We start from the raw sequence: 25,205 nt of genomic DNA, 5'->3' as shown, positions 1-25,205 counted from the left end.
TCTCTCTCTCTTTAGGCTACATTGGGTCTTCGTTGCTGCACACAGGCTCCCTCTAGTAGTGGTGAGCGTGGGCTACTCTTTGTTGTGGTGCGTGGGCTTCTCATTGCGGTGGCTTCTCTTGTTGCAGAGCATGGGCTCTAGGTGCACGGGCTTTGGTAGTTGTGGCACGCAGGCTCAGTAGTTGTGGCTCGTGGGCTCCAGAGCGCAGGCTCAGCAGTTGTGGCGCACAGGCTTAGTTGCTCCGTGGCATGTGGGATCTTCCCGGACCAGGGCTCGAACCCGCGTCCCTTGCACTGGCAGGTTGGATTCTTAACCACTGCCCCACCAGGAAAGTCCTCTTTTCGATACAATTTACACTGGAGACCACGGTTGTGGACAGAAGGGAAAACAAGTGAACTGTGGATAATCACAAGACTTGCCTTGATTAACAGCATTCCCAGAAGATCACAAGCTGTCTCCTACTTAGCACACCTATCCCGAGACACTCGCGTGCCTTCCCGCGTGGCACCACGTCACCTGCCCAGGTGGAGCCGAGGCCCCACCCAGGGGGTCCGACACTCAGCTCTGGAGTCTTTCCCCCACGCTCTCCTGAGGTACACTTCACACACGCTAAAACACACAGATCTTAACCTGTCAGCCTAACCTTTCACACGTGTTCACACCCACGTGACCACTGCCCGGATCCCGACGGCACTTCCATCAGCCCAGCGGGCCCGGGGCCCCTCCAGCCTGGGGAACGCGCTCGGACGCCCGTCACAGCTGGGAGTTCTGCCCGTTCTCGAGCTACAGGCGAACGAACAGGGTCGGGTGAGCGGGGGGCTTCCGCGGCGGGCTTCTCCCAGCGTAATTCTCAGGAAACTCGTGGGTACGTTACTGACCGCATCATCGGTGCGCTCCGCTTACTCCCGGGGAGTATTTCACCGAATAAATACCCTCTGGTTTGCCTGCACTCACCTTCCGACGGACACGCGGGCCGTCCCCATTTTACCCCATCAACGAGCACAGCCTCAGTGAGCAGCCTCGCAAGGTGTCTCCGGAGGACAAGGCACCCATTTCCCTGAGTAGACGCAGAGGGGTGCGACTGCGGGCTCACGCACGTTTACGTTACCAGGCGTGACACGGTTTCCCGAGTGGTTCCGCCACGTTACACACTGACAGCCTGTGGGAAGCTCCACCCACACACAACACGGTCAACCTTTACCATCTGAGCCAACGTGGGTGAGTGGTGGAATCTCACCGTGGTTTTGTGTTTCTCCGATGACCCGTAACGACGAGCACCTTTTCATTTGCCTCTTGGCTCACGGGCAGACCTGCCATGAAGTACCTGTTCAAGGGTCTCGCACGTTCTTTACCAAGTTGTCTTCTGACTGCTGAGCCGTGGAATCCTTTGTATGTTCTGGACACAGGTCCTTTGCCGGGCGTGTACTTCGCAAATATTTTCTGGAAGTCTCTGGCTTGCCCTCTCACTGTCACAAGAGCATCTTTCGATGAGAGAAAGTTTGTAACTTTAAAGTCCAATTTTCCAATGTTTTCTCTGTGGTTTGTGCCTTCTATGCCCTTAGAAATCCCTGCCCGCTCCCACGTCATGACGATCTCCGACGTTTTCTCCCAGAAGCGTTGCAGTTTTAGCCCCCGTTTTCAGGCCTGTGATCCATCTCAAAGTGATACCTGTGGTGTGAGGGCTCACGTTCCCCCCACCCACCCATAGGGCATCTGGTCACACCAGCGAAAACCTAGTGACCATAACATATGGATCCCTTCCTGGACTCTCTATTTTGTTCATGGATCCTGTCTGTCTTTACGCCAATACCATGCTGTCCCAATTATTGCAGCTCTACAGGAAGTCATGAAATCTGGGGCGGAAATACTTCAATTTTGTTCTAGATTGTCTTGGCTATTCTAAGTCCTCTGCAGATTCATGTAAGTTTCTAGAATCACATTGTCAGTTTTCTATGAAATTGCTGGGATTCTAACTGGGACAGCATTTGAATCAGGCATTGAATCAGTTGGGAGAGAACCGCTATCTTCACAATACTGGGTCCCCTCCGTGGGTACAGCGACGTTTCGCCCTTTAGGTCTCCTTTCCTCTCATTTCAGTGTAACGATCTTGGACATCTTTCACTGTATGTATTCCCACGTATCCCAACGTTCCTGGTGGTGGTGTTAATGCTACTTTTCTAGCTTTTTGCTGCTGGCTAAGGGATTACGGTTGATTCTGGATCCTGACCTCGCACCCCGAATCTTACAAACGCACAAGCGCCGGAACCGTTTCAGCGCCGTGCGCATGGATTCTTTTGGGATTTCTGTGCACTCGACTGCATTGCCTCAGGGTCCTGCCCTCACCCTTCAGTCCTCATTTCTCTCTCTCGCCTTTCTGCCCGACTGGGACTGCAGTTCCCTGGGGGAATGGACATGGTGAAAGCAGACGTCCTTGTCGCGGCCCTGGCCCATCCCCACAGCACTCTACCCCAAGCCCACAGAGGTACGCGAATCGGACTTCGGACAACTGGTAAGGTGTTGTGCTGAAACGCTCTGAACAGCACCCGGTGCCCCCAGAAGGGAGAAATACGGATAAAGGCGCCTCGAGGCTGCTGGCCACGCTTCTGCCATGGGATCATCCCCGGCGAGCGTCAGTCTGTGCCTCGGCGAGGCCCCTGGCAGAACGACTGGGCCCAGGAGGACGTGCAGAGAAGCGGAACTAAAGCTACTGCACCTGCAGAAACCCAGGCGCTGCTGCCCTTTACTGACTGACCTAGTTTATTTCAGGCCAAGAACTTAGTGAAAGCAAAGCATTAGTCGTGACGGAAAGTCCAAGCATGACCTAATTAATCAACCGCCTTGGGCGTTTTCATGCAGGGGGAAGACTGGAAGTCGTGCCCCTGGTACTCCCTGCTCAGGCTCTGAAAATTCAGATTTAGTTTCTTTCATCATCCAAAATCACAGGCGTTACGGGTTGAACTGCAATCCCCCCCTCCCTTAAAAAAAAAAAAGCTTATGCCAGGGTTGTGTGGCGGTCCTAACACTCCAGCACCTCAGAACATGACCTTATTTGGACACAGGGTCTTCACAGAGGTCATCAAGTTCAAATGAGGTCACTAGGTCGGGCCTTCATCCAAACGACTGGTATCCTGTGAAAAGGAGAAACTCAGACACAAAGACAGATGCACACACGGCGAAAACACCACGCAAAGGTGAAGGGGCGACGCTTCCACGCCCCAAGGAACATTCAAGATGCCCGCGACCACCAGAAGCCGGGGGCCCAGGGCACATCCTCCACCACCGCACTCAGAACCAACATGGCCCACACACCTGGGTCTCGACTTCAGCCTCCAGAACGGAGACGACCAAAACCTGTGGCCTCAGCCACCCGGTCCACGGCGCTCTGTCACAGCAGCCCCAGGCAACTGACGCAACAGGTACCAGAATGAGACCGTAACTCGTAAATAAGCCCACGGATCACGGGAGATCCAGCAAACTCGTCAAAATTAACGTGAAAGCTAGATGCCGAAAACCATCACGCCAGGGACAGGGTCTGTGGCTCTTGAGAGGCCGAGCGCTGGTGGGGACTTAGGCAGCTAAGCCTCTGAAAGGGGGGCCCCTCGGGAGCCATGGTTCATCAAGGCCAACCTGTCAGGCTCACCGCCAGACGGGGCGGAGCCTCTGGAGACCCCGCCCTCCCCATCCAGGGGGTGGGTCCACATCAGGGCTGGGGCTGCCCCCCCCACTCCGGATCTCCCCGACTCCTCGCCTTACCTTCCCTCTCCCAGGGGTGCCCCCGTGCCTCTGCACGGACGGGAGCCCGGAGTCCACGCTGCGCAAGTCCATCTGTGTCCGACGTGGGGAGCCCCACAGGCTGAGGGCAAGGCCTCAGCTCGGCTTCCCGGGCCCTCGGACGTGACCCCACCGGGTCCTACTCTGGAGCACGCAGGTCCTGTCCTTGGAAGTGAGGCTATTTCTACCAGGTTCGCTGGGTTTTAGACACTGATTCTAACAAGGAGCTCATAAATACACCTCAGTGGAACCAGAGCTGAATCTCTGGTAGCAGAATCTACAACTGGAAAACTGGGAAAAATAGGCAAAACAAATACAGATAAATTTGTTTTTAATAAAGGAGTTAATTTTCTTTCAATCCTATATAAAACAATAGCAATTAAAAACTTCATTTCTGAAAGTAAAATATTTACATATGAACAAGTAACTGTGCAAAATTTACATGAAAAAATGGAAAGACAGGGATTTCCTAAAAGACAAAATAAAAGGTGTAACAGTTTTCAGGCGTTGGTAAAAAATACTGATCAGCATTCAGTTCACACGCGCGAACAAAGTCTAACGTGAGAATTCACACGGAGAAAGCCGAAGTATTTACAGTCATAAAAGTACTATCAATAGACAATTTAATACAATAACCTCTGAAAATATAAAGAACCAATTAGTATATTTGTAATAAAAAAATAGGTACAAAGAAGGGGCTTTTGCTCTGGACGTCTGTAAAGCGAGTCCACAGCTTGCATACAGCCTCTTAGCAAAATAATTATAGCTACATAGCCGTCCTCACGTTGTGTGCCAAAGGTTATGTACAATTACTGACAAAATACACCAACCAGTTTCCAACACTTGATTCACACTGAGAAACAGTCTTCTGATGATTCTTCTCAACTCTGGTTTTATTTCATCTAAGTTTTTTCACTTTTAGCTAAAAAACAGTGCAAGTAAAATAGATTTATGCTGAAAAGGTTTTCATTTCTTTTAACTTTACAGCTTTACAAACGATAGCAAATAAAATGCATTTGTACAGATGCTGACCCCACACATTCAGAAGGAGCCGCGTCGCCGGGCCCCACGAAGCAGAAAGGGAGGAGCCCCAGGCGCAGGCAGGCGGTAAGCTGCCTGCTCCCTGAGGGTCCTGAATGGAGGGCCGGGGACGGGAGGGAGATAAATAGTCTAAAAAAATCAGTTTGCTTTGCCAACTGACTAATACAAAAATAAAATAAATGAAATGAGGTCATCGGCTGTAGACACACACATCCGCAGTAAGTTGGGTTGAACTAAACCAAATGCACAAACGATGTAGAAACCGCTATGAGGTGACAGAGGGCAGCTACTTATTTGCTAAACGATTCCATCAGTTTTTATATATGGCTTGTTTGGCAAGAAGGCCACTCGATCAAAGATGAGTTAAGATTTAATTGTCCTTTAAGAGTACCCGCAGGCCTCTTGTTCTCTGTTACAGAAACGTGTTTTCCTTCATACTGAAGAGTTGACTTAGAAACAGGAATATAAAACTGTTCCATTGTAAAGAGGTGGCTGCTTTTAAACAATATCCCATTTGCTTGTTACAAAAAGGCGTCATCTGCAAATATAGAAAAAGTCCCCAGGCGTCTCCGGCTAAGAGGCCGCGTCCGTGCTACTTAAGGAATGCTTTGTAGAGCAACAGTGAATGGCTTGTCTCACGTTCATTTTCTAAACAAAATATGAGGTCCCTGAGGTTGACCCGCGTGATCCTTTGTCGCGTGAACTGTCTGGGGGTTCCGACGCCGGAACTGCCTGGGACCGCTGAGCCTGGGCCCGAGCCCTGGTGACGAGAAAGGAGAAGACAGCCGAGTTAGTGGTGCGCAGAGGTGGGCAGGGCCCTCGGCGCTGGAAGGAAGGGGCAGGGCCAGGCGCCGCCCCAGGACCAACTCACGTTTCCCTACAGGTGTCCCAAGAAACCCTGGCTCTGGAGGAAGCCAGGCCTACTGCTGGAGCTGAAGTGCTTTACGAGTCCCTAACGGGGAGGGGTGAGAGCAGGGGGCACGCCGACCCTCCAGGACTGGTGCTCTCAGGCACGCGCTCGAGAACACTAACCCCGAGATTCCCCCCAGAGCTCAGACTCTGGCCCCTGGGGCACGAGGAAGGAAAAGGTGGCGGCTCCTGCCCCAAGGGGACGGCAGAACAGCTCCAGGGCTTGTGGCTGGCGTCCCCGACCTCCAGGCGTCCAGGGACTCAGGTGTGCTGATGCTGTGCCCGCGGCGGCCGTGACATCCCCGCTTCGCCGGCAAAGGCACACTTCCCAAGGCCGCAAGGTCTAGACTCCTGGGCTGGGCGGGCTGGCGGTGGTCGGCTGGCTGCGCCGAGGGCTCCACAGTCACCACGTCGTCCATGGCCTGGAGGGGGCTCCCTGCTTCCCCGGGCTGACAGCGGCGGTTCAGCCGGCCTGTACCACTCGGCGCCCAGCCTGGTCGGCCCGCGGGGGATCCGGGCGACAGCTGGGGCTCTGATGCCTGCCTGCTTGGCACAGGTGGGTTTCCGGGCGCTCTCCTGCCGCGTCGCCGCCCCTCAGCAGCAGCGTCCCGTGGTTTCAGCATGTCACCACCTCCAACCGACACTCGCAGGCATGAACCACGCAACTCCCAATCGGACAGTCCTCGGTTTTCCACTCGGAATGAACACTGAGTGTCTGTATTCTGATGGTTAAAGTCGCTCTTGCGTATCTGAAGCGCAAACCTTACAGTGGTATGTTTACAGCGTTTTCTCGAAGCTTAAGGTGGGAGCGATGAACCCTATGATACTGGAGGAAGCGGCAGCGCAGCGAGCAGCCAGCAGGTGGGCAGGTGAGTCTGGTCCCTCCTGGCACTCAGGGCAGCTCAGGGCCACGCACGCCCTTCTTCCACCTTCCACCGTTAACCACGTGTTCTTTACGCCCCCTTCAGACACCCTTAAACCACCGGGGTCCCTCCTCCAGGCCGGTCCTCTGGCGACACGTTTCCGTGTTTGAACAACTATTTAGGTTTTCTTGGCAGCTTCCCCTGAGTCTCCATAACGGCCCTAAAGGAGCATTTTGTGAACAAGACAAACCGCCCCTGAAAAGGGGGTGATGAAAGCACACAGTTTAGAGGAGCCAGGAGGAAAACGGGGTTCCATCTCCGCAGCCGGAGAGCTGGCCTGCGCCGGGGGCCCTGTGGGTGTGAAGCCTCTGCACCACGGGAGAGCCTGCAGGCCAAGCCGAGGCCAGTGCCTGGCCAGACGGCTGGGGCGGGGCCGGCGGGGCCGTCAGGCGGGTGGGAGCTCCTCCCCGCCCGGGACAGACAGGGCGGCGCCAGACCTTGGGGCTCGTGGAGAGCAAAGTGCTCCCTCAACCACGGGCCAGGTGTCTTCTGTGACACTCGCTACAACTCTGGGCCACGTGTGATGTTCTTACTTTCAAAACAGTTCAACGGCCAAACCCAGCTGGGACAGGGGTGAGGGCTCCCTTCAGGCACAGCATTTAAAGCTGAAACTCAAGCAATCCCTGCAAGTAATATTTTAATGAGATCTTTTTCAGAAGTCAGCAGTGCTTCCAAACAAACCGGACAGGCAAGCGTTAGCACAGCCCACAGCCAGGGCTCCGGGGCCGGGACCACACCGGCCCCACTCCGCACGTCTCAGGCTCCAAAGGTCACGACGCTGCCATGCGTCACTGTTCTATGGACTTGAATAAGAAGCCTATGTGCTCAAAGGCATCCTACTTGACAACTCAAATGACTTCTGATTTCATGGGGTGAGTGCCGTCCTTTGATCGTACTGCCCTTGGGGTGTCCTGGCCAGAGAAGGCGGTCACAGGAACCCAGCGCCCAGCCTGCGGGCGCAAGGACCGGTCCGGCCCAGAGCCCCATGTGGGAAGCCTGGGGAAGCGGCCCTCGGGCACGGCAGCTGAGCGACCAGCAGTGACCTCAGATGACAGAAAACTGCGGGGCAGGTGCCGGCGTCCACCTTCAACAACATTCACACTCCAGCAAAGAGGCTGATTCGGTGTGTTTTGTTTTGTATTTGCAGGCACTGGGGTTGAAACAAAGCGACCGTGGACACACGGTTTACATTCTCCCGGAGGCCAGCTTCCTCCCTGAAAGTGCTGTGTGACCATTCATCATGTCCTGTCACAGGACTGCTGAGAGGATTCATGAAAGGAGGCTGGTATCTCCTTTGAAGGCAATCTTTCCACTGTCAAAAACACCACAACCAACCTAACAGGCAACAAACACTCAAGGTGAAAACCAAATGGAAACAATCACCTCCGTCCCAACCCCACCTGGCTCGCGGGGTCACTTCGCTGGGGCCCCCAGGGCCGTGCACAACCAGTGGTGGCAGCCGGTGCAGCTTCAGACCTGCCGTGGCCACTCGCCCCGTCGGCGGAGAGCACCAGCCCCTCGGGGACTGTCTCGGGGGGACTCGCACCACGGGGGCCTCGTTGCCGCTCCCCCCAGAGCCCCCTCGACAACAGTGAGAGGTCTGTGCCCACGAGAGGGCACCTCTAACCCGCGTGATGTCCCTGCGTCCCGGACGGCGAGTGACGAGGTCACGGCGCCAAGAGCCCAGGCCCCCGGCCAGCTTGCTCTGCTCCGCTTCTGCCAGCGCAGTCCCCACACTTGTCCACGAAACGGAGCCCACGCCCAGCACAGGCAGCTGGAGGGCGCTGTGAAAAGCGGCAGCGACGGAGCCCCTCGGGCACTCAGCTCAGAACAAGGGCCACTCGCAGGAGGCTGAAGACAAGCTCACCCCGGTACCTTCCCATCGTCTCCCCAAGAACCGTCCAGAACAGGGAGGGAAACACAGACCTACGCGGGGCACGGCACCCGCACAACACGAGGATGGGCCCGGACCCCATGCAGAACGATGCTCCTGGGCGGGGCCCACAGTGCCTCCACGAGGCAAAAGCGCCAAGAGGCAGAGCAGGGAGTGGGGCTCCCGCCAGAGCGGGCCTGGGGGGCCTAAGAGCGCACAGCTTCTGAGGTGAGTCCTTTGAAACTGGGCAGCGGCGGCAGGCAAAGAAGTAAGCAGGGGGAATGCAGGGGCCGGCAGGCACAGGGCCTCGCCTCCAGAGGACACTCAGCCCTCCTCACCCTCGGACAGACACCTGCGAAGCCACCAGGCTCTGCAGAACTGTCTGCAGAGGGCACCGTCCGAGGGCGAATCTTGTAAACACCCCAACCATGAAAATGCACACGAGGAAGATACGCAGGTCCACAAAGAACCACTGCAAAAAATCAGAAGATGAAACTCCACATGTATCAGAGACAAAGTCAGTCTGGAAAAACAAGAAAACTGTAAGACAACGCTTTCGACAAAACAAAATATACTTAACATCTGAGGATATGAAAATCACCTTGAATCAAAACCTCAAAACTTAGCAGGAAAATGGACTGAAAACCAGAAAGAAATGAGAGTTGATTTGACACAAGAAAGAAATGAGAAAAAAAGACAAAAGTATCTCAGAAATTAATATAAACCGTAAGGTGCTCAGGGGAGAAAAGACTTGAATAAAAATGTAGTAAGAGGCAAAGAAGAAAGGCAGAAAAACAAGAGAATAAAAATGAGACAAAGAAAAGAAATTAAAGGGCCAGGAAAAAAAACAGGGGAAAAGGAAGCAACCAAAGGAGGACATGTACTCAGTCGTCCGAGCCCCGGAGAAGGAAGACAAACGTGCAGTAGAGGTTAACACTCAAACTATAATCCAAGGAAACTTTCAAGAAACAGAAAACAAAACTAACCGACACACTGAAAGGGCATGTGGGCACCTGGGAAAGGTAACCCATAAAAATCAACTTCCACAAAGCCTCAGGAAACTGTCAGCTTTCCAAGATAAAGAAAACGCCTCCAGGTAAAAAGAGAAAATAAACCATCAAGACGAGAGAATTAACCTGGCATCAGGCTTTCCCAAACCAACACAGAAAGCAATGCAACAGCACTGAAAGCAAGTGTGAGCCAACATTTTTATATCCAGCCTAACTGTCCTCCACACATCAAGGCCACAGAAAAACAGTTTCAACCTGCAAAACATCAGGGGACTCTGCACCTGAGCTTTGCGAAGGCTCAGCCACAGGCAGGGGTCGTCCCAACAAGGGAAGAGCGGGGAAACCTCAGAAAAACGCAGAAATAAGCATTTATAATATATAAACATGCAGCTGGTGCCACAGCAGAGGCGGGGAAGAGGCTGGGAGACGGCAAGCGCTGTGACAAGGCAGAAATGACGCAACAAAGCACGAAAGGGAAGGGGACACCACAGGCTCCGGACGCAGTGTGGCCACCGGGGAGCCGAGGAGAAGGCTGACGCAGGCCGAACAGGAAACACACGTGAAAACTGGGGACTGAAGACGCCCAGAAACACTTACATACAAAAGTAACCACTAGAGCACAGTTACAAACCATCCTAAACACAAACAAAAATCTTAATTAAGGAGCAAAGACTACACATCTCACCAAAAAACAGAGCAACTATAAAAAGTACACATCATCATAAAATACTGTGACCGAGTCAGAACCCACTTTGTCAGCTATATCAATACAGATGACGGGCTTAACTCACCCGTGACAGGAAAACGCTTTTCGACTGGACTCAGAAAACAAGACCCTGCCGTGTGCTCTACACAAGAGACATACCTAAATCCGGGCTACAAATCAAGCAGAATGGAGGTGTTCCAGGCTGATGCAAACAGGAGAGCAGGGGTAACGGCCCTGACTGAGGACAAAGGAGACATCAAGCCCACTGGGCAAAGGCTGACGCTTTTCAATGGTAAACATCACGACTCACGGTGAACATGTAACACTTACGGATGTTTATGTACCAAATAACACAGCAACCTCCATACAAAGCAAAAACTGCAGGAGATGCAAGGAGATAAAGACAGAAACACAAGGACTTCCCTGGTGGCTCAGTGGTTAAGAATCCGCCTGCCAATGCAGGGGACACGGGTTCGATCCCTGGTCCAGGAAGATTCCACATGCCGCGGAGCAACTAAGCCCGTGCGCCACAACTACCGAGCCCGCGCTCTAGAGCCTGCGAGCCACAACTGCTGAGCCCACGCACCTCAACTTCTGAAGCCCACATGCCCAGAGCCCGTGCTCCGCAACGAGAGAAACCACTGCAGTGAGAAGCCCACGCACCGCAACGAAGAGTAGCCCCCGCTCACCACAACTAGAGAAAGCCCGCATGCAGCAACGAAGACCCAACGCAGCCAAAGATAAATAAATAAATGAATTTATTTAAAAAAAAAAAAAGACAAAAAAACACTAACAACGGAAAGCTCCGGGACACCACATCCATCCAGCACAAAACACATCACGTGGACAAAAATAAGCAAAGACACAGTGGGCGTAATCGGTCAGGTGCACCCCACATAAACCCAGCAAGCCCTACACCTGCCTAAGAATACGCCTTGTTCTCACGCACCCACAGCACATTCACCGAAACTGAGCGCCCCTGTGGCCCAACAGATCAGCAAAATTACAAACTGTGGCGACACACGCCAGGAGGCTGTGGGGAGACAGGCCCTTTCCCTCACCACCGGCGGGTGAGAACTGGCACGACCCTCCAGAGGGGAGCTTGGCGATTCCTAACGAAACTACCGACCCACTTACCTTCACCCCACAACACACACCCCCAAGAATACAACACCGTCCGTGCACAAGGGAGGGGGTCGCCCAAGACACGTGGGTGCGGAGAAGCACCCCGCTTGCTGTGAAGAATGGGGAGCATCGCCACGAAACGGCATGGAGTGCACTCCAGAACATGCGAAGTGAAAACGGCCCACTGCAGAAGGGCGCCGACATTACGCTTCCTCAAGAGAGAGGCGGAAATCGCAAAACACACGCTTGTGTCTGAGGGGGAGGAGGCGGCACTGCTGGGTGCAGGCATTTGTACAGCTCTGGCTCTGAGAACCCCCAAAATAAACAACCAAACGAAAGCGGGGGGGGGGGGGGCGCCCCACACTGGAGGACAGACAGCAGAAGAGCCCAGCTGTGCCACTCGGAGGGACACAGCCTGCTGCGGGGCAGCAGGAAAGGGCTCATCTAGTAACTCTGCGGCGCTGAGGACGCGGAACTCGGGGGCGCCGCAGGGCTACACACAGAAAGAACTGGGCAGACACATGCTACTCTGGACAGTCAGCCACTTCCTTCTCACAGGGCTTAGCAGTTGTGGATCTCCTTTTTATCTGCAAAGTAGGGTGGGACAAACAGCAAACCCACCATGACGGTGAGAGTCAGGCCTCCCACGTGGGACGCGGGACGGCTCGGAGGGCCTGTCACGGCAGGTTGGACCCACCGCCTTCGGTACAGACACAGAAAACACAGGTGGGGCGGTGCATGTATCCCCAGCTGTACCCCCGAGGGGGCTGGAGCAAGACACCCAGGGGCCCGAGCACACCGGTGCCCAGACCTGGTCCCTGCACACGCGTCCCAACAAAAAGAACCGCGGCTCTGTGGAGAAACGGTCGATTCCACTGTTAGGGCAGGAAAAATATAAGGTAAGCCTGGAACATTTGTGACGTGAGAGAGTAAGAACCCTTCAGAAGGTGACAGGTTATGTCAACAGGACAGAGGAGCCCAACTGAAGGGCTCGCGAGGACCAAGCAGGGCTGGCAGAATTCCAACCAGCAAATGGGGGACAGAGGAGGAGAGCCTGTCAGCCCGCGGTCACCGAACACGGGAAGCAGTGGTGCCAACGAGGAGAAGCAGGAGGGCACGGTCCCTCAGCATTTCCCACAAGACACTTTCGTGACAAAGGGACACAGATTTTCCAGCGGAGATGCCTGCGACCCCCCTAGAACCAAGTGTTCAAAGCAATCACTCGCAGCGGGACACACAGATATCACGTACCTCCTGATACGATGCACTGAGGACACAGTATCACTGGTTCGACATTCTAGCCAAATTACGTAACCTGGGTTTCATCAAGAGGAAATGTAAGATGAGCTCAAATTAAGAGACCTTCTACCAAATAACCGACCACACACTCTTCAAAGTGTCAAGATCAGGAAAGACAGGCAAAGACAGAGGACCCGTCATAGACCAGAGGAGGTTACAGAGACATGGTGACCAAATTCCAGGAGGGCTACTGGATGGGATCCTACATCTTCAGTGGAGAATGGTAACAATCAAATAGAGAGAAAACATTTGCTTTTAAAAGACATATCTGGTTTAAAAAAAAAAACTCATCCAAACTATACAAAGAACTCCAAAAACTCAACAGCAAGAAAACAAACAACACAATTTTTAAAATGGATCAACGGGGCTTCCCTGGCGGTGCAGCGGTTGAGAGTCCGCCTGCCGATGCAGGGAACGTGGGTTCGTGCCCCGGTCCGGGAAGATCCCACGTGCCGCGGAGCAGCTGGGCCCGTGAGGCATGACCGCTGAGCCTGCGCGTCCGGAGCCTGTGCTCCGCAACGGGAGAGGCCACAGCAGTGAGAGGCCCACGTACCGCAAAAAATAAATAAATAAAAATTTAAAAACTAAAATAAAATGGATCAACGATCTTAAAAGACCCCTCGCCAAAGAAGAAGCACGTGAAGAGGTGCTCCACGTCATGCATCAGGGAAATGCAAATTAAAGCAATGAGACACCACGACATACCTACTAGGACGGCCAAAATCTAGAGCACCGACAACACCAAATGCTGGTGAGGATGTGGAGCAACAGGAACGCTCATTCATAACCGACGGGAATGCAACATGGAGCAGCTACTTTGCAAGACAGTCTGGCAGTTTTTTACAAAACTAAACATACTCTCACCATACGAACCAGCAATTGTGCTCCTTGGTATTTACCCAAAGGAGCTGAAAACTCATGTCCACACAAAAGCCTGCACACGGGTATTTATAGCAGCTGTATTCACAGTGGCCAAAACTTGGAAGTAAGCAAGATGTCCTTCAGCAGGTGACGGATAAACTGTGGTGCATCCAGACAGCGGAACACTATTCAGCCTCGAAAAGAGAGAAATGAGGTACCAGGCCACAAGAGGACACGGAGGAACCTGAAATGCATTTAACTAAGTGGAAGAAGCCAATCTGAAAAGGCCACAGACTGTGTGATTCCAACTCTATGACACTCTGGAAAAGACAAAACTATGGAGACAGCAGAAAGATCAAGGGTTGCCAGGGGCTGGGGGGAAAGAGGGATGACAGATGAAGCACAGAGGATGTTTAGGGCCGTGAAACTACTCTTTATTATACTGTAAAGGTGGATACAGGCCATCATACATCTGTCCAAACCCACAGAATGTGCAACACCAAGAGGGAACCCGGATGTAAACTGTGGACTCTGGTGGCGATGAAGTGCCCGTGCAGGTTCATCGACTGTAACAAGCGCAGCATCCGGTGGGGGGGCGTGGATGATGCGGGAGGCTGTGCAGGTGCGAGGGGAGCGGGGGGTGGGGGGTGGGGGGGGCCGTATGGGAACTCTGCACTTTCCACTCAATTTGGCCATGAACCTAAAACTGCTCTAAAATATAAAGTTTCTTAACTAAAATTAAATTCTGAAAAACCAAATCAAATCAGGTCTCTAGTCAGTATCACACCAGTGATGCACATTAGGGTAAGCTGAGGGATATACAGAAACTCTCTTTACTCTTCGTGTAACTTTGCTGCAAGTCTAAAATGAGTTCACAATAAATTTGTTTTTAAAGACACACCCTAAAGAAATAATCCGAAACTAAAAAAAGAAAAAGAGAAATTAAGCCTTAGCTCTGATGAAGAAAGGCATATGAAGGACTTTTTAAATTCCAGATTCCGTATTAACTGCCACACATAACCCACAAGTATCCCTGAAGACCTGAATTAGGCACAACCAGCAACGTACGAAGCCACGCCACAGGACCTCCGGTGGCGTGCATCCCTCCCACCGTCTCCTCAAGGTGCCCCCTCACCCCACACTCCTCCCCACACTCACGCCCTCCCCGTCAGTCTGGAAATACGCGCTCTTTTTCTCGTCTTTAGAAAACGCCTAAGGCAGAAGTTAATCCACATGCCTTTCCCACGAGCCCTCCCCTCCCAGCACAGGGACCCCAGCGGCCAGAGTGGTTCGGGGACTGGTTACATTGAGCCAAAAAAAATAAAAAAACAAATATATTGAGAATAACGGGAACTCGCGTTCTGTCTGTGAAGGGATTCGAAAGTAAGGAAACGAAGACTAGAAGCAGCCCTGAGGTCCTAGACTAGAATCTCAGCATCAACTAGAACACACAGGGTTGTTCTAGATACAGAAAGGGGCACGCGCGCACGCACACGCACACTCGCCTGTACACATACGTTCCGGGCTCTGACTGCTGGGGACCCAGAGCAGGGACCCCCGTAGCAACCAGCACACACAGTGCTCAGATACTGGTCTCTAAATACCACCCTCCACCGCAAGGAAGCAGGCTCCTGGGCGCCACTGCGGGTGAGGGCAGGGGAAGCACAAGAGGCACCTGGACACCTCTCACGCTTACAGGATGAGGGCAACGTTTCAAAAGGATATAGGAAACCGCTTGAGGAAGCTTCCACTGACCAAATCTAGAAATAACGAGAGTATTGATTACAACCCTCTGAATACAGCAGGAATCCATGCGTCCATACACAGTGATGAACAAATGCATGAACGAATGAGGACGGAGGGAGGGAGGGAGAGAGGGAGGGAGGGAGGGACGGAGGGAGGGAGGGAGGGACGGAGGGAGGGAGGGAGGGAGGGACGGAGGGAGGGAGGGAGGGAGGGAGGGAGGGAAGCTCTTCTTCATGGCAGAAGGCAACCAGTAAATGTGGAAGGCATGATGGAAACAGAGCATCGTGACCTGGCCCCCAGCCTGGCGGTCCTGACACAAGGGCAGTCTGCAAGGGTGCTAAGGCCGGGTGAGGGGTGATGGGAACAGAGTACCTGCGTGACCCTGGAGTGCCTCCTTACACAACACTGATAAGCGCTAAGGGACTAACTGACTACACAGTGGAGAAAGCTGCTTTCTCAGCCAGGCAACTTAACCAGGTGATCAAGGCTAAGATCACCTAGTGATGCCAAGGGTCATCCTACAGAACAAGAGACCCGCCCTCTTCAGCACCGTCAGGAACGGGGAGACTGGGAAGAGGTTCACGCCACAAGCCAGCCGGACACCGCACACGCCTGGATCAAAGAGAAACCAGGACAGGCGGTGAAGTGGGAGCAGGTCTGGGGACCCTGGGGCATCAGGGCTGATTTCCCGATGCGGGGGGATGGGTGCAGTAGTAACACAAGAGAACGTCCAGCGTTGTCAGCATTTAGGGGTGATGGAACATCTCACACGCGTACTTGTGTGTGTAAAGAGGGAGTGACGAGGGCTTCCCTGGTGGCGCAGTGGTTGAGAGTCCACCTGCCGACGCAGGGGACGCGGGTTCATGCCCCGGTCCGGGAAGATCCCACGTGCCGCAGAGCGGCTGGGCCCGTGAGCCATGGCCGCTGAGCCTGCGCGTCCGGAGCCTGTGCTCCGCGACGGGAGAGGCCACAACAGTGAGAGGCCCGCGTACCGCAAAAAAAAAAAAAAAAGGGGGTATCAAAATAAAGGTGGTAAAATGTTCAGAATTGAGAATCTGAATGTCTGAATGGAGTTTTTTATACTGTTCTTACAACTTTTCTATAGGTTTGAAACTACTCTAAATCAAAAGAAAAACATTTTGAAAAACAGTAATCATTACATTCTGGGAAGATGCCAGAGGCGTCAAAGTCGTTTTGAATCTTCCCGAAGGCCAGATAGAACACAGAGCAACTAGAAAGCAAAACCAAACGCCAGCAGACAACATTTACAGCCAAACCAGTGAAGATGAACCGCGAGCAGCCACAAGCCTATCTGAAAACCGTGCAGGAAAAGCAGTGGGGCAGCTGCGAGACCCGAAGGCCCCCAGGGGCCAGCGGGTGTTCACCGGGAGGAGTGGCAGGTTCACTGGCAAGCAGCAGCGACAGCCAGGAGTTCTCTCCCCTCAGCAGCAGCCTCGCCACTAGGAACTCTGCCTCCGACCCGCCAGGGCCCCGCAGCACAGGGCCTCACGCAGAAGAGAACCTGCGAGGAGCGAAATTAAAGCTGAGCAGGACAGTCAAGGACCATGGAGGCAAGAAGGTCCAGGGGAGAGTCAGGGAGCAGCAGAGCCTGACGTCTCAGACAGCAAGTTCGTCACCACGCGGAAACAACGGAAGAGGAGCTCAGTGAAGCTGGCAAACCTGCAAACCACCTCCTCCTAAAGGCTCAAGACAGCAAAATTCACATAAAAGTGAACCACAGAGAGGTCAAGTCCCAGAGAAGCTGCCCTAGGAAAAAAAGAGAATAAGGAGCAGAATAACATCCCTACAGATGATCAGAAACCGCAAAAAGACGTAATCAAAACAAGATCAAAACTGCTATGTTCTATTTCCAAACAAGCTAAAAGACACTGAGAAAATGATAAGAAGCATGAAAGAATAACATAAATCAGAATCAGCGAAACTCAGAAATGAGGTGACAAAGGCAAGGAAAAATCAGAAACAAAAGAAAATTTCACCTGAGAAATGAAGACTCTCCACGAAAGAGAACACAAGAGCAAACAAACGCAACAAATGATACCTTAAGAAGGAATTAGGAGAGCGAGAAGCATAAACAGGGTAAAACTTTTTAAAAGAGAGACTGAAAGGATTAAAGAGAAAAGGACAAATACTGATGGCAGATACAAAAGATACAGCGTCCGTCCAAGTAACAGGAATCTCCGAAGAGGAAAACAAAAACAAAGAAAGCATTAAAGAAAATGTTCCTGAATACAAAAAGGTTTAACTGCATGTTGAAGGAACACAACCTCTCCTCTCCCTGAGAGCCCAACCCAAGACAGCCAATTCCAAGTAAAATGCTGGGCTCTAAGGGAAAAGAATTCTGTGGGCATCTTTGGGCAGAAAGAACACATGAGAAACACAAGAGAAATAAAATTAGACTATTGTCAGACTGACAGCAACCTTCCATACCAGGAAAAAAATTACCTAGTTGTAACTATTTACTCAAGATAGATTCTCAAGGAAAGAAAACGTGAGCCACGGCTTTTCTAGCCATCAAAACCATCATCGACATGCACAAATACGGGGAACGCAGCCCCCACGAAACATTCCAGAAGAATCCAACAGACAACGAGATTCAGAAAACCAAATGACTGAACAGACATCCACACAGACTTGTAATTAGCATTAAACATAAAGTTACTTACGAAACTAAGATGAAGGGTCCAGGGAGAGAGGACAGCGTGATGTAAGCAAAACACATGCACGAGTGGCAGTCCTCGCTGGAGTGTAGCCCACCCGACGCTCTCCCTCCCAGCATCCGGCCGAGTCGCCAAAGGCCCTTCCCTGGGAGTAAGGATCATACCCTATGTAAGACCCACCCCAACCAAGCCTAAAACCTGCACAGGGAAGGCAAGTCTGCAGGGTGAGCCCCACTGGGTGAGGGAGCTCAGAAACATCATGGGATTTCCACAGACCCTACTGAACACCAAAGTGAGACACAAGACACACAAGTTCAAGATGAGCAGCCAGGAGGTGAACTAAAACAAGAGTCAGCACTCTTCAGAGCATGATGACATGTCATCCACAAAATCCAGCATCCAAACGACAATGACTAGACATGCAGAGAGACAGGAGACCGTGACCACGGTCAAAGGAAAAAGCAGTCGACAGAGACTGAATCGAGACGCCCCCTATGTCGGACTTGACAAAACCATTAGAGCAGCTTTTACAAATAGGTTCAAAGAATGCTGGGAAAATGTGGCCTCAGTAAGTGAGCAGACAGGGAAATCTCAGCAAAGACTCAGCAGCCATAAAAAAGACTTAAGTGGAAATCCCAGAACTGCAGATATATCAACAAGTGAAAACTTCACTGGACAGACTGCAGAGCTGACTGGAGAAGACAGGGAATCTGAAGACAGATCAGTAGAAATGATCCAGTCCGAACAGAGAAAGAAGTGATTAAAGAGGAACAAACACAGACTCAGAGACCCACAGGGCAATACCAAAAAGATCTTAACAGAGGTATAACTGGGAATCCCAATAGAAAAAGACTGAAACAGAGAAAGTTTTGAAGAAATAAAGGCCAAAGTGTTGCAAATTTGAGGAAAACTACTGACCTACAGATCCAAGCTCAGAGAAGCCCAAGCAGAGTGACTAGCAAGAGAACCAAGTCTAAACACCACACGGACGAACTTCTAAGAAGTAAGACGATCGCCTCAAAACAGCTGGAGAAGTGACTCACGTGACAGACAGGAAACAAGGACTGAAATCACAGTGGGGCCTTGAACACAATGGAACAACGTCTTTAAGGACAACGACCGTCACACGTTTACGGCTGTTTTCAGGTCTAAGAATAAGAGCTCTGCAATTTTGCAAAACACACTGGGAAATCTCCCATCTTTTTTGTGATCCGGAACAAGATAACATGTCTAAATGAGAATAGGAGTTTCCCTGGAAAAGAGAAAGAGACCAGCAGTTAAGACAGGATTCAAGGAGTAGAGGAAAAACGTGAAGGATGGCTAAAACTCTTACAATCACTCATCCCTATTAGTCGGTCACTCTATAAAATTAAGTGATGTATGTCTGGATCTGCTCGGCTTATTCAAGAACGTTGAGAGAAAATTACACATTAAGTTAAGCTAAAAAAACAGAGCTGAAAGAAAAAACAAAAAACTGTCAACATTCAGGGAAAACTTCATTCAAACTTTTGAGGGTGAAATACAACCATTTTCAGGTAAACAAAAGCTGAAAGAATCCATCACCAGCAGATTGCACTACAAGAAACGCTAAATGCTGTCCTTCAAGCCAAAGGGAAATACCGCAGATGGAAGCCTGGAACTTGGGGAAGGAACAAAAAACACCAGAAATGGTAAATAAGCAGGTAAATATAAAAGACGATGTTTTCTTTCTTCCTGTGATTTACTAATAAAACAACCGGCAGTTTAAAGAAAAAATAACAATACTTTAAAGTTGGGTTTGTAATTACATATAAAGACACGACAGCAAACAAAACAAGAAACTAACAAACTTTGGACAAACAGAAACAGGCAACAACAACCTTCCTTCACGTTAACCCCAGTACTCAGGGAGGACAGTCAGCCCCACAAAGGCCAGTCTTCGGACGGAATCTCCCCATATTCTCTTCGAAGTCAGTCTAAATCTCATCGTGTTAAGCTACAGTGATCAAACTTCCTCATGCAAAGAACTTCTTGCTCACATGATATCCACAAATAGGTTGATTTGAATATAAAGTATCGAATGTACCAAGAAAACAAGTACTCCAAGGGCGGTGAGACAACATGTGCGCGAACGACAGCCCGTTCTCGGCGTGCCTGACTCCCTGAAGAGGCGAGCGGGACGCAGATGCCCCGAGGCCCTTCCAGCCCCCGTCCCTGCATCCGTGCGGTACCTCTACTCCCGATCCCGGTGCCGGAGAGTCCACTTTCCTCTTTTTCCTGGGCCCGATGGCAGCTAGTGCTGTGAGGTTGGCATCTCGCTGCCTCATCTGTGCCAGTTCTTGTTGCTGCATCTTTGTTTTGAAAAGGAAACAGGGACTGTCATTTCACGCACTTTTTTTATTACTACAAAACATAGACACCAAAGGGTTTTCTAAACTTTCCTAAATGAAAATTTCATTTGACTGTTTTTTTTAAACAGTAAGCATGTTGTGCAATCAGAAAAACAGTAAAGCAATAGATGCTCACCTTGAAAAGCTCAGATATGAGCAAAGTGTGAGAGTACAGAGACTGGACTGCACCAAATGAGAAATTATCGTGAAGTTTCAAAGCACAGGAAAACACTTTTGCAAACACCATAAATCGCTACGGCAAGGCCTATTGTGCAGAGATACCATCGCTTTCTCAGCCTCTCTCTCTCTCTCGTTAAGTGCTGAGATTGAACACAAACGTATTTTCAAGTGTGCAGTGTAGACTCTTGGACCAGAAACGCTTACCTCCTTTGCCTTCTGTTTCAACCTTAACTGCTCTGGATCTTCTTGTCTGGACCGAGACTATTTTCAAACCGGTAAAAAAGAAAGACAAGTTGTGACCTAAACGTTCATCACCCGACAAACATGTTATCTTACGCATGACATGATGACATCTAAGTCATGTGACAGAACGCACTAAATTTTTTAAAGTTTACAGCCAACAGATGAAAATTTATCATCATGAAAATCAATACCATTTGGATGTAAGAACCACGCCATGGTCCAATGCGACGTGAGGACAGCGGGCCAGGGCAGCCCGCAGGGCTCCGGGCTCAGTTAAGGGACCCGCCCCACGTGCTGGGCGACCTGCTGAGGTCTGGAGGCTTCCCGCCCCGGCTGTGCTCCTAACCCCGCACACGTGTCATCGAGGCCAGCGCCAAACCCTGCTCCGGCTCCTCGAAACCCCAAGGGTGTCCGCGAGCGCCCAGGGCGGACGGGGAGAACTGCGTGCAGCAGGAGCACTGACCTTTGCCGCCCGCATCAAGATCTCTCTCTCCTGCTCGTCCTTTCTCTGTTTCTCAATTTGATCAAGCTGTTCAAAAAATTTCAGCTGAGCCCGGACATCACTTGCCTGCTCGTATCTGTCATCATCCTAGAAAAAGGTGAAACGACTGTTTGTCACGAACTTGGGAACCCGGCCGGACAGTCCGCGCACCGCTTCCCGCCCCCCTCGGCCCACTCCCCAGGCGGGCGCGCAGACCCAAGCCCCTCTCGTCTCCAAGAGGCTCTGCTTCTGAAGTGCTCTGGACGCGCACACGCCGCCTCAGGTAAGTCATCCGGGGGCTCACAGGCAACTTTCCATTTTATACACTTTGGTATCATTTGACTCTTTTAAGTTACATTTAAATTTTTTTTCTAATAGCGTAAAAAGTATTTTTAAAGCAAAGTGGCTACAGGCTTGTACTTCAAACGCTGCTCAGGCAGTGCCTGGCCGCTCCACGGTGCCCCTGAAAGAGGGTTTGCATGACTGAAGAGGAAGGCGGATTCTGCCTTGAACCTGCTGTGAGAGGCCGGGCTCTGGTGAGCTGGCCCTCCACAACACACGACAGGGCACCACTCTGAGTCACGGGAGCGCGGGTGAGCCAGAGCCCCTCAGGTCTGCAGGGACAGCTCGGGCCGCAGCTGCTGGGAGCCCCCCGCGTGGAAACGGGCGGGGGGCTCCACCATCTCCAGAGCTGAAGATGCCGCCAGCCCGGACCTAGAAGGCTGGCTCCCTAATCCGGAGGTCAGATCCTCCGCATCCTCCTTCCGCAGCCCAGGGGATAGCGCCCGGAGCACCACGGGACTGAAAGAAGTGGCATCTTCCCAAAATCTCGTTCTGGGAAAAACTCAAAACGAGCGCAACACTCTGCCGCCTCCCCCGTGCCCTCCAGGCAGCACCAGACCCAGGAGGGCCGGCAGGGCATCCCCTCCAGGAAACGGCGGGTTACCTTATAAGAGAAGTTCTTTTGCTGAGCCGTTTCTGATATCTTTTCTACAAGGTTCTGCAGCCTCTGTTGCGTGGCGTGTGACACGTAACTCACCACGTCTGGGTGTAGCTCTGTTATGCCGTGTTTCTTACCTGGGGAACAGCCGGTATTTTACAATCACTGAAGTTCTTTTCTTTCCTTCACTGTTTTCCCTTAACCCCCAGTTACCGCTTTGTGCAACCTGAGGGTCACGGGTGGTCTACACCTGCTCCAACTACCTGAGAACGTCACCGCCAACCCCACGGAAAGCACAACCCTGGCAAAACAGGTGACAAGGGACAAGGGGTGTCCCCCCAAGCCCAGGACAGCTCCGCGCTGAGCACCGCAGCCGTGGTCCACACCAGGCCCACTGGTGGAGGCCGGACGCCCAGGGCCATACCTATTTCCAATATTCTTCTTTGCAGAGGCGCCGGGAGGAGGAAGGTCTCGTCTTTGCAGGACCGCGTCAGGGTGCCCACTAACTCAGAGTTCGTAGCCAATATTCTCGCACTTTCTTCCGACAGGTTCACGCCGGCCATCGACGCTACGTCATTGATGTCATCGTCGTCCCTTCAGGAAAGAAGAGGAGGTGGGTCTAACCGAACGAAGGGCCGCCAAGGAGGCACACGCGGGTGGCCCCAACTCGGCGGGCAGAGGGGCGGCTCTCCCGCGCTGCTGTCACCTGAGCACAAAGGCGGTCGTCTGCGAGCGAATCTGTTTTTTTGTTTTTTTTTTTTTTTTTGCGGTATGCGGGCCTCTCACTGTTGTGGCCTCTCCCGTTGCGGAGCACAGGCTCCGGACGCACAGGCCCAGCGGCCATGGCTCACGGGCCCAGCCACTCTGCGGCATGTGGGATCTTCCCGGACCGGGGCACGAACCCGCGTCCCCTGCATCGGCAGGCGGACTCTCAACCACTGCGCCACCAGGGAAGCCCGAATCTGTTCTTTTAAAGGAAGACCCACCCCAAGGTACGGCAGAGTGGGAGTCTCTGCACACAGATGTCAATGCCAAGTTCACGGAGAGCACAGCACCTACTCACTGCTTCAAGGAGTTTGTTCTGTGAAACCCTTTTTAAATGATCTCACAGCATTATTTTTAATACAATCACAAACTCTCAGAAAAGCTGGAAGAACAGTACAAAGGGAAGTCCGTGAATCACTTGAGGGTGAGCGGCCGACCTGACACCCAACCCCCAACCCCCGGGACACGGCAGTGTGGCTCCCTGTGGACAGAGGCACTCCCTACGGAACCGGGGGGATGGCCTTTGAAACCGGGCCACCAGCCACGCCCAGACCCCCAGCTTTGGCTAACGGTCCCTATAGCGGCTCCCACAGCAAAGGGTCCAGCTCAGAACCACGAGCTGCATTTTGCTGCCACATCTCTGCAGCCCCTCCCTGACTCTCGTGCCCCTGACACCTGGAAGGTCACAGGCCAGCTGTTCTGCAGCGTGTCCTCATTTTCCCTCTGACGGACGTCCCTTTGTGACGAGCCGCGGGCAATGCACCTTTGGCAGGAATTTCACACGAGTCAGGGGCCTTGCTCACCCTGCACACGGAGCTCCAGCGCAGGGGCGCCCTGCCCGCTTCCCTGCGTCGGGGCGCCCCTCCCTCCCTGTGTAGTTACGAGGACCTCGGGGGAGGTGGTCTGAGACTGTGCAAATCCCATTTCCCTAAACCACCCACTGACTCGTTTCTAGGGGCTCGGGTTCCTGTCTTATCCAGCAGGTACAATGTCACTACAGACACGGCTGGCGGGAGGGGGCTACTTGGGGGCTTCTGGGAACTCTGACGCTTGAGCACTGCTCTCTGACCAAACAAAGTGCACTAACTCGTCCTGCACCCTCCTGACTCCGGCCTGGAATCAGCAGCCCCCTAAGGCACCCTGGCTACCGTGGGGGAAGCAGTTTTAAACGAGACCTGGGCGCTGGGTGTGCTGCTGCCATCACGGTGTCACCAATCCCAGGCCCCTCCAGTGGCAGAGCGGGCGGCTCCAGCCATAGCTTTTCCAGAGTATTCACAGCCGGACGTCCGACCCGACCCGACCCCACCGGGCTCGCCTCGTTTGCTCCTCTCTGTATTTCTAACTCCCTCACACCTGCAGGTGGACGCGTCTTCCCATCTCCGCCACCCGCCCTCTCCCTCGTGGATGTCCTCCCCACCCCTGCGGGCCCCCGCCCTCCGTGCCAGACTGTGCCAGCCACCCATCTCCTTGCCCTGCCTGGAGGCCGACCCAGGCTCAGGCCACCACGGCTCCAGCACTGCCAACACCTGCCCTGCTCCCTAACAGCTTGAGGGATGAAGCGTCTGGGAAGGGAAGGGAAGGACCACCCAGGTCCCCCGACACATGCACTTTGCTACTGCTGGATCCGAACCAAAGGAGCCACTGCAGCCCTTCCTATGGCGATGCTCAGACCAGCTGCTCGTCAAGAGACCAAAGCACAGCATCTCTGAAGGTTCTGAGGTTGAAAGGAGGACACAGAAGCGTCCTCTGTTACGACTGTGATGCGCTCAGAAGGCTGAGCCATCGTATCACAGACACAAACCTCCCACTGGTTCGCGCGGAAAGTCAGGTGCTCTGCCATCCCACCCTGTGTCTGCGGCAAACGTCCCTGAGCCGCTCTGTGGGAAAGCACGCACACGGCGAGCGCGCGCACGTGCATGCGTGCGTGCGTGCGTGTGTGTGTGTGTGTAGGGAATGAACGCAGCCTCAAAGCACCAACGGCCACCGGGCGAGGCGCTTCCCTCCGGCGCCTCCTGAGCCACGGCCCGCCCCTTACCTAAACGAGCCCCCCCCGGGCTCCTTGAGCTTGTTCTTCTGTGCAGCGGCTGCCTGTGCCGAGACGGCAGAAAGAGCTTTGGCTCCAGGTAACACGGCAGGTTTCACCACAGGGACTGCAAAACAAGAGACGAGGGTATGCCCCCCGCACACGGACTCGGAGATGGAGACACTGCTGTCCCCGGTGCTAGGTGGGCTGCAGGGAGGGCCACTACTCCCAGCCCACCACAAGGAGGCTTCCTAAAACGTCA

At 52.7% G+C, this 25,205-nt stretch overlaps 1 protein-coding gene across 1 annotated transcript in view; it reads right to left on the bottom strand.

The window, feature by feature from the left end:
- Positions 1-4,086: 4,086 nt before the first annotated feature.
- The window catches only part of TAF4 (TATA-box binding protein associated factor 4), a 72,122-nt gene continuing 51,003 nt past the window's right edge, over positions 4,087-25,205 (bottom strand). Inside the window, 7 exon segments of the mRNA XM_032606697.1 lie at positions 4,087-5,572; positions 20,153-20,272; positions 20,696-20,752; positions 21,198-21,323; positions 22,162-22,292; positions 22,580-22,749; positions 24,956-25,070. Of these exon segments, the coding sequence (XP_032462588.1) occupies positions 5,405-5,572; positions 20,153-20,272; positions 20,696-20,752; positions 21,198-21,323; positions 22,162-22,292; positions 22,580-22,749; positions 24,956-25,070 (887 nt within the window). The 3' untranslated portion in view covers positions 4,087-5,404.

The sequence above is a fragment of the Phocoena sinus genome, chromosome 15 (genome assembly GCF_008692025.1).
Source record: "Phocoena sinus isolate mPhoSin1 chromosome 15, mPhoSin1.pri, whole genome shotgun sequence".
NCBI classification, from domain to species: Eukaryota; Metazoa; Chordata; class Mammalia; order Artiodactyla; family Phocoenidae; genus Phocoena; species Phocoena sinus.
This window is presented reverse-complemented; position numbering and strand designations above follow the sequence as displayed.